The sequence below is a fragment of the Haliotis asinina genome, chromosome 11 (genome assembly GCF_037392515.1).
Source record: "Haliotis asinina isolate JCU_RB_2024 chromosome 11, JCU_Hal_asi_v2, whole genome shotgun sequence".
Taxonomy (NCBI): Eukaryota; Metazoa; Mollusca; class Gastropoda; order Lepetellida; family Haliotidae; genus Haliotis; species Haliotis asinina.
In genome coordinates, this window is record NC_090290.1 from 45,740,360 (window position 1) to 45,750,343 (window position 9,984).

General features: G+C 43.8%; 1 protein-coding gene across 1 annotated transcript; it reads left to right on the top strand.

Moving 5' to 3' along the window:
- The first annotated feature begins 1,037 nt into the window (after nucleotides 1-1,037).
- LOC137255467 (uncharacterized) lies at nucleotides 1,038-1,962 on the top strand. Its single transcript, XM_067792903.1, has 2 exons — nucleotides 1,038-1,299; nucleotides 1,823-1,962. Exons 1-2 carry the CDS (start codon nucleotides 1,038-1,040, stop codon nucleotides 1,960-1,962), a joined length of 402 nt encoding a protein of 133 aa, XP_067649004.1.
- The last annotated feature ends 8,022 nt before the right edge of the window (nucleotides 1,963-9,984 follow it).

Consider the following 9,984-nt stretch of genomic DNA (forward strand, 5'->3'; position numbering starts at 1 on the left):
GCGACTATGCTTGCCGTAAGACGCAAGACCACAGGACTGGGTGGCCAGGCTCGCTGACGTGGTTGACACATGTCATCGGCTCCCAACTGTGTAGATGGACGCTCATGCTGCTGATCACTGAATTGCCTGATCCAGACTCGATTATTTACAGACCGCCGCCATATAGCTGGAATATTGCTGAGTGTGTCTCACTCACTAAACTCACTTACTCAGTCAGTCTATTGCATATCTTCTTGAATCAAAGGGAGAATTAGAGAAACACCAGGAACGTTTACGAAGATGATGTTACGAATATGATGGATATGATGTGCCTAAACACCTTTTCAAGGATACGTTTTACTTGTTTTCACTAATGTAAATCGGTTGAAAATATTAAAAGACTAAAATCCTATAATTTTAGGCACCAACAACAGTTTTCCTTGTTTTAATAGTTACAAATTGTGACCTTAAATGGTTTACCTTTATCTCAATTTTGCTTCAATCTTTATTTTAGACATGTAAATCACTGTTATTTCGACATGGTCGAAAATAGGACAGTTCAACTGTTCTGAGAATGATGCATTTCACCTAAATATGGACGCATTTGAGATTTTTCATTTGGTGATTTGCATAAAGCCGTGTTGTAAGCTTTCTTATAAACTAATATCTTCTAACATATCTTTGATAGCTTTTAACTAATTCATAGAGGTAGGAGGTAGCGTTACCTCTGGCGTTTCGTGTTTGTCCTTGTGATGCATAAACACACATTTTCTGTCGTCTGTGTTCATATTTGTGCTTTATTTTTGCAGTCTGATACAGGATGTTTCACCAGCTACCACTCCAGGGCGTCGATGTACAAAACCGTCTTAGCACTTTGGTCATCATAAGGCATTTACTTTAGCACAGACGTAAGATCGCTGAGGCCTAGGGTGTCGTGCAAGGGTATCTTAGCACCGAGCCAGTCTTAGTGCTGGTCTCCAATGATTCAGAAATACTTTGTTATCTATCTGGATCATTTCAACACAGGATTGCAGTAAACTACAGACGCCATTGGAATCATGCATGGAGCAGCGTGGGTAGCTTGTTGTGGAATTATAGCAACCTGCCTCGGGTCTCCATTGACGACCCTCGACCCCGATACTACCTGTTACTATGGAAGCAAGGCCTTCGCCATCGGAGAGAATTTCCTGAAGAGCACGTGCGAGCCATGTGTGTGTGCTGAAGGTCGCACAATTAGCTGTGTGTACATCACCTGTGCTCAAACACATTGCGTCAACCCAGCTTATCTGTCTTCTCAGTGCTGTCGGGAGTGCCCGGATGGTAAGAGTTGTGATATTTAGACGGATAGCTTGAATGAGTTAGGATAATTTGCGAGAATTGGGCTTGGCGTACCGAAAAGCGAGGTCTGTTTATGTGCAGGTATCGCAAATTACCTCTTTCAGACTTCGCATGCCACGTTACCTATTTCACTGAGTGAGTGTGTGAGTGAGTGAGTGATTGTGAATGAGTGAGTGAGTGAGTGAGTGAGTGTAATTTATGCTGCTTTTATCAACTTTTCATTAGACTGAACACACCAGAAATGGGCTTCTGCCGATGTGGGAGTTCAATCGATCCCTGGTATTCGGCGTGACAAGCGAAAACATGGGACAACTAAACTACCTCACCTAAAAGGTGGATATGTGGAGAACATATCATATATGACACATTCATTGAAAAACAGTATGCCTGATTCAGCTCCCCACTTTGTTTTTCACCAGGTATTATAATTTGTTTCCAGGTCAATACCTGACGTGAGAGAAATTCTTCCGAAAACGCATTACTCATTCGTCGCTTCTACCTACAGGTCTAAACTGCCAACATGGCGACAAGATGATCAAGGAGGGTGAGACGTACACGGACGGGGATGTAACCTGTCGGTGCCAGTTCGTCCCCCAGCAGTCCGGCCCCGCCCACCGAGCTGTCTGTAACAACACCCATACCTAATGTCCAGCAGGGACCGATGACAATAAACTCAATGTAGCTAGGTTGCCGATGGTTGTCTAGGTTGCCGATGGTTGTCTAGGTTGTCGATGGTTGTCTAGGTTGCCGATGGGTGTCTAGATTGCCGATGGTTGTCTAGATTGCCGATGGTTGTCTAGGTTGCCGATGGGTGTCTAGGTTGCCGATGGTTGTCTAAGTTGTCGATGGTTGTCTAGGTTGCCGATGGTTGTCTAGGTTGTCGATGGTTGTCTAGATTGCCGATGGTTGTTGCCGATGGTTGTCTAGGTTGCCGATGGGTGTCTAAGTTGCCGATGGTTGTCTAGGTTGCCGATGGTTGTCTAGGTTGCTGATGGTTGTCTAGGTTGTCGATGGTTGTCTAGGTTGTCTAGGTTGTCTATGGTTGTCTAGATTGCCGATGGTTGTCTAGATTGCCGATGGGTGTCTAGATTGCCGATGGTTGTCTAGGTTGTCGATGGTTGTCTAGATTGCCGATGGTTGTTGCCGATGGTTGTCTAGGTTGCCGATGGTTGTCTAGGTTGCCGATGGTTGTGTAGGTTGCCGATGGTTGTCTAGGTTGCCGATGGGTGTCTAGGTTGCCGATGGTTGTCTAGGTTGCCGATGGTTGTCTAAATTGCCGATGGTTGTCTAGGTTGCCGATGGGTGTCTAGATTGCCGATGGTTGTCTTGGTTGTCGATGGTTGTCTAGGTTGTCGATGGTTGTCTAGATTGCCGATGGTTGTCTAGGTTGTCGATGGTTGTCTAGGTTGTCTATGGTTGTCTAGATTGCCGATGGTTGTCTAGGTTGCCGATGGGTGTCTAGATTGCCGATGGTTGTCTAGGTTGTCGATGGTTGTGTAGGTTGTCGATGGTTGTCTAGATTGCCGATGGTTGTCTAGGTTGTCGATGGTTGTCTAGGTTGTCGATGGTTGTCTAGGTTGCCGATGGTTGTCTAGGTTGCCGATGGTTGTCTAGGTTGCCGATGGTTGTCTAGGTTGTCTATGGTTGTCTAGGTTGTCGATGGTTGTCTAGGTTGTCGATGGTTGTCTAGGTTGTCTATGGTTGTCTAGATTGCCGATGGTTGTCTAGGTTGTCTATGGTTGTCTAGATTGCCGATGGTTGTCTAGGTTGCCGATGGTTGTCTAGGTTGCCGATGGTTGTCTAGGTTGCCGATGGTTGTCTAGATTGCCGATGGTTGTCTAGGTTGTCGATGGTTGTCTAGGTTGCCGATGGTTGTCTAGATTGCCGATGGTTGTCTAGGTTGCCGATGGTTGTCTAGGTTGTCTATGGTTGTCTAGATTGCCGATGGTTGTCTAGGTTGCCGATGGTTGTCTAGGTTGCCGATGGGTGTCTAGGTTGTCGATGGTTGTCTAGGTTGCTGATGGTTGTCTAGGTTGCCGATGGTTGTCTAGGTTGTCTATGGTTGTCTAGGTTGCCGATGGGTGTCTAGGTTGTCGATGGTTGTCTAGGTTGCCGATGGTTGTCTAGGTTGTCGATGGTTGTCTAAGTTGTCGATGGGTGTCTAGGTTGTCGATGGTTGTCTAGGTTGTCGATGGTTGTCTAGGTTGTCGATGGTTGTCTAGATTGCCGATGGGTGTCTAGGTTGTCGATGGTTGTCTAGGTTGTCTATGGTTGTCTAGGTTGTCGATGGTTGTCTAGGTTGCCAATGGTTGTCTAGATTGCCGATGGTTGTCTAGGTTGCCGATGGGTGTCTAGATTGCCGATGGTTGTCTTGGTTGTCGATGGTTGTCTAGGTTGTCGATGGGTGTCTAGGTTGTCGATGGGTGTCTAGGTTGTCGATGGTTGTCTAGGTTGTGGATGGTTGTCTAGGTTGTCGATGGGTGTCTAGGTTGTCGATGGTTGTCTAGGTTGCCGATGGTTGTCTAGATTGCCGATGGTTGTCTAGGTTGCCGATGGGTGTCTAGATTGCCGATGGTTGTCTTGGTTGTCGATGGTTGTCTAGGTTGTTGATGGTTGTCTAGATTGCCGATGGTTGTCTTGGTTGGCGATGGTTGTCTAGGTTGTCTATGGTTGTCTAGATTGCCGATGGTTGTCTAGGTTGCCGATGGGTGTCTAGATTGCCGATGGTTGTCTAGGTTGTCGATGGTTGTGTAGGTTGTCGATGGTTGTCTAGATTGCCGATGGTTGTCTAGGTTGTCGATGGTTGTCTAGGTTGTCTATGGTTGTCTAGATTGCCGATGGTTGTCTAGATTGCCGATGGTTGTCTTGGTTGTCGATGGTTGTCTAGGTTGTCGATGGTTGTCTAGGTTGTCGATGGTTGTCTAGGTTGTCGATGGTTGTCTAGGTTGTCTATGGTTGTCTAGATTGCCGATGGTTGTCTAGGTTGCCGATGGGTGTCTAGGTTGTCGATGGTTGTCTAGGTTGCCGATGGTTGTCTAGGTTGCCGATGGTTGTCTAGGTTGTCGATGGTTGTCTAGGTTGTCTATGGTTGTCTAGATTGCCGATGGTTGTCTAGGTTGTCGATGGTTGTCTAGGTTGCCGATGGGTGTCTAGGTTGCCGATGGTTGTCTAGGTTGTCGATGGTTGTCTAGATTGCCGATGGTTGTCTAGGTTGTCGATGGTTGTCTAGGTTGTCTATGGTTGTCTAGGTTGCCGATGGTTGTCTAGATTGCCGATGGTTGTCTTGGTTGTCGATGGTTGTCTAGATTGCCGATGGTTGTCTAGGTTGCCGATGGTTGTCTAGGTTGCCGATGGTTGTCTAGGTTGCCGATGGTTGTCTAGATTGCCGATGGTTGTCTAGGTTGTCTATGGTTGTCTAGGTTGCCGATGGTTGTCTAGGTTGCCGATGGTTGTCTAGGTTGCCGATGGTTGTCTAGATTGCCGATGGTTGTCTAGGTTGTCTATGGTTGTCTAGGTTGCCGATGGTTGTCTAGGTTGCCGATGGTTGTCTAGGTTGCCGATGGTTGTCTAGGTTGTCGATGGTTGTCTAGATTGCCGATGGTAGTCTAGGTTGCCGATGGTTGTCTAGGTTGCCGATGGGTGTCTAGGTTGTCGATGGTTGTCTAGGTTGCCGATGGTTGTCTAGGTTGCCGATGGTTGTCTAGGTTGTCTATGGTTGTCTAGGTTGCCGATGGGTGTCTAGGTTGTCGATGGTTGTCTAGGTTGTCGATGGTTGTCTAGGTTGTCGATGGTTGTCTAGGTTGTCGATGGGTGTCTAGGTTGTCGTTGGTTGTCTAGGTTGTCGATGGTTGTCTAGGTTGTCGATGGTTGTCTAGATTGCCGATGGGTGTCTAGGTTGTCGATGGTTGTCTAGGTTGTCGATGGGTGTCTAGGTTGTCGATGGTTGTCTAGGTTGCCGATGGTTGTCTAGATTGCCGATGGTTGTCTAGGTTGCCGATGGGTGTCTAGATTGCCGATGGTTGTCTTGGTTGTCGATGGTTGTCTAGGTTGTCGATGGTTGTCTAGGTTGTCGATGGGTGTCTAGGTTGTCGATGGGTGTCTAGGTTGTCGATGGTTGTCTAGGTTGTGGATGGTTGTCTAGGTTGTCGATGGGTGTCTAGGTTGTCGATGGTTGTCTAGGTTGCCGATGGTTGTCTAGGTTGCCGATGGTTGTCTAGGTTGCCGATGGTTGTCTTGGTTGTCGATGGTTGTCTAGGTTGTCGATGGTTGTCTAGATTGCCGATGGTTGTCTTGGTTGGCGATGGTTGTCTAGGTTGTCTATGGTTGTCTAGATTGCCGATGGTTGTCTAGGTTGCCGATGGGTGTCTAGATTGCCGATGGTTGTCTAGGTTGTCGATGGTTGTGTAGGTTGTCGATGGTTGTCTAGATTGCCGATGGTTGTCTAGGTTGTCGATGGTTGTCTAGGTTGTCTATGGTTGTCTAGATTGCCGATGGTTGTCTAGATTGCCGATGGTTGTCTTGGTTGTCGATGGTTGTCTAGGTTGTCGATGGTTGTCTAGGTTGTCGATGGTTGTCTAGGTTGTCGATGGTTGTCTAGGTTGTCTATGGTTGTCTAGATTGCCGATGGTTGTCTAGGTTGCCGATGGGTGTCTAGGTTGTCGATGGTTGTCTAGGTTGCCGATGGTTGTCTAGGTTGTCGATGGTTGTCTAGGTTGTCGATGGTTGTCTAGATTGCCGATGGTTGTCTAGGTTGTCGATGGTTGTCTAGGTTGTCGATGGTTGTCTAGGTTGCCGATGGTTGTCTAGGTTGCCGATGGTTGTCTAGGTTGCCGATGGTTGTCTAGGTTGTCGATGGTTGTCTAGGTTGGCTATGGTTGTCTAGATTGCCTATGGTTGTCTAGGTTGCCGATGGTTGTCTAGGTTGCCGATGGGTGTCTAGGTTGTCGATGGTTGTCTAGGTTGCCGATGGTTGTCTAGGTTGCCGATGGTTGTCTAGGTTGTCGATGGTTGTCTAGGTTGTCGATGTGTCGGTTGTTTCTTTAGGTTTCAGTGATGTTTTATTGATTTAATAAAACATTATTGTTGTACAGTTGTAGATTTATTGCTCGACATCGTTTTTTGTGTTTTCTGTAATTTATAAAAATAATGTAACATAAAATATTTTTCTGAGTGCAGGAAAGTACTTGAGTAATAATTTTCTGTGGTATCAAGCATTAATGTGATACAGTATGATGTGAATATATATGATTGGCGCTATAGAAATATACTGAACAGCAAAAGATACGCTTTTGGTCAAGTTTATGAATGGAAGACATACATATGAACGCTTAGTTTTAATTTATTTCTCTTTTTTTCGAATCTTGCGTTTCTTTTGCTTTTTAATTTAGAACATATATTTTATATATTTTGAAATAGAACGCACTCAGACTAGGAGAGCCGTTATTTGAACTAGAAGCGGCAAGTGTTGCTAGTTTGGAACAGACGCAGGGGTTAACCCTTTTAGACTGCGTCTTGTGGTATACTTGACATAATTGTTTCAGGTATGTAGTTCACCAAGTGATGAACATCTGAGATCAGCATCATTTCACCTCTCTGGGATGTTACGGGGAATACTGTTCAAAGCAGTGTCAAGCACTCACTAACTCACTTACAACCAGAATAATCCATCCGTTACCTGATATTCTTCGTCACTTTGTTCTCGGTCTCGTCGTATCATTCTACTCTCATATTCTCGCGTGTGAATGAATGGTCCAACAACATAATTGGGTAAGTGTTGCACGTTTTATGCCGCTGTGAGCAATATCACGTCAGGGGACATCAGCAATGAAAGCACCTTCTCTAACCGCGTGGGGAATCGAACTCGTAATCGACGAGCGAATGTTGTGATCACTAGGGTACCTCCTAGACGTATATCACAGGATTGTCTAGTCCAGACCTGCACAGACCGCTGTCCCATAGCTGGAATACTGAAATACTGAAGACACATTATCATGATTGATTATCTGAAATGACAACTTGCTTATAGTTTAGAAGATTTATTTCTGAGGTATTTGAGACAGACTAGGCCGACGTGACACACATAGCCTCCAGGGCGTTCACACCGAATATTTCCGTGCGGCACTTACACTGGGTGTTGGCGTCGGGTTTGTAGACCTCTCCCTCCTTGATGATGTGATCACCGTGTTTGCAGTTCCTTCCTGCAACATCAACACAGACAAATTGGCGTACCGGTCTCTACATGCATGGCCGTGTCCATAGAATAATCGGAAGGACCTACATTTTGGGGGTAGAATAGGTTAAGAGGGTAAGGGTTTCACTTTTGTATAGAATGACAAAACCCTGTTCGGGCGTTGATGTCTCAAATGTCGTGACGTAACAATTAATCTAAACTTCGTTTGTGACGAACAGTCGGATATAACGAACTGTTGTATGGTCCATAGACTAGTCTCTGAAATGAACATATTTTATTTAAAAGAGTTCATAGTAAAAAGATAATATAATAAAATGGAGCCTTGAGACTTTCTTCGACTTGCGTGGGCTTTCTTTGATATATTTGCTTCAGGGTCTGTACAATAGACTATGTGGTTCAGGGCCCACTTGCACAAAATGATCTTAGTTACGATCAATCTTAGGCCCCTACAATCAACTTTACAATCACTATGCAATTGCCCTAATCCACTTGCACAAAGACGATCTTAAGACAGCACGGATTTAAGATCGCCATCTTAACTAAGATCGAATTCGTTTCTTCGTTGGTGGTAGAACATTTTTGTTAAACTCGACTGCTGTCTACAGTTGTCCGCACGTGCGCATAGCATGCAGCGCAAATAAACCGTGGAACTGGTTAATGCACACAAGTGTCATTCCATCCTTAATCGCACCTTGCAGAAGTTTCATGAAAAAACACACACCTGCAAATTTTATAAACAAATGATAACGTGGAAGAAGAAAATGTGATAACGTGGAAGAAGGAAATGATAACGTGGAAGAACTAAATGTGATAACGTTTAAGAACTAAATGTGATAACGTGGAAGAAGGAAATGTGATAACGTGGAAGAACTAAATGTGATAACGTGGAAGAAGGAAATGTGATAACGTGGAAGAAGGAAATGTGATAACGTGGAAGGTAACATGTATAATCACTGGTACTTCGTGGGCTATTCTCTAATTAGTCTACATTCTTATTTCATTTCTGAACTTAGAATGTGATACTGCAACCACAGAAATATCATGTTTCATGAAAATATTGAAATGCAAACAAATATATTAACAAACATGGGTCTTGACTTAATAATCATGAAAAATAAAAGATAACATATCAATAATATTTCCTTATGATATAACACCTAAATGTACCATGATTTGTCAATGGCTGTCATTGAAACATAGTTTGGCATCTGGTCTCTGTAGTAAAATCCCAAATATATCCCACAAGCATTAGATTTGTAAAGATATGAAAGAGTGACGTGATGGTGGGAGCGTTGCGCATAACAGGGAAATATGAAAACGATATTATTCCGTGTGTGTTTTATGTGTTGTTAAATACTTATCCACAGTATGTTAATTACGTAACGCTATTTTGTTAAAAATTAATTTTTCTTTTCGTTAAAAAAAACGTTTGACGCAATTTCCTGTTTGAAGAAAAACTGTATTATATTTAAAACACATAGATAAAACTCTTGTCTCTCGTCAGATTTAATTTTAGATTTTAGAATTAGAAAATAAACCCCATAATTCTGTACGTTATCCAACCGTAGATTATTTTAATGATAAACAAAACAAAATCATTGACCGAAAAGAAATATATGTGGAGATCTGCGATGTCACAACATAACATACATTGTATTTGGGCATGGCAGATTTTACGGCAACAGCATAATATGCAAAGGGAAACCACCCCCATCTTGAGTAAACACTAAGATTAGCTGCCCTTGAGTTATTGAAAAGGTTCACATTTTCCCAACACTGAATCGGGGGAGAATTGTACTTTATGATATCGACTTGATAATGATTTTGTTCACTACCGCAAATAACGATATTTCTGAGGATAAATCGATGTTGCATTCTCCGTGTTGTTGAAGTGTCGAGGCAAATCCCCAAACGTATAGCTAGTTATTTGCGTGAAACTGACACCAACTTGGACGCCATTTTGCTACTGAGTACAATGATCTTAGCTCCTTACAATTGCTTCCGACCAATTGTAAGTTTTGATTGTAACTTACAATGATCTTAGCCTACAATCGCTTTGTGCAAGTGGATGGCGATTGTACCCGAAGCCTAAGATCGCGATCTTAAGGATTTACAATAATTGTAGCGCTAACATCGTTTTGTGCAAGTGGACCCAGATCACTAGCTGAATATTTCAGCATGGGTATATCGAGCTACGGTTATAAGCAAATAAACTCAATGGCCAAGTGTTCATTATATCTCTAGTTAATATGTTTAGTTGTACGTTCAAAATAACAGTATGAGAGATCTAAGTTGTGCTTATGAACTCCCGATAAGGGTGACATAAACGGTAAATGGATAACACTTGGTGACGGCCTGAATGTATGCTTAATATGTGTTTAGCCGATGTCAGTTAGGGAATCGATGTGCCTTTGCAGGAGTTTATGATGGGTACAGCCTATGAAACAAACCATGCTACCAGTATCATGAACGCGACT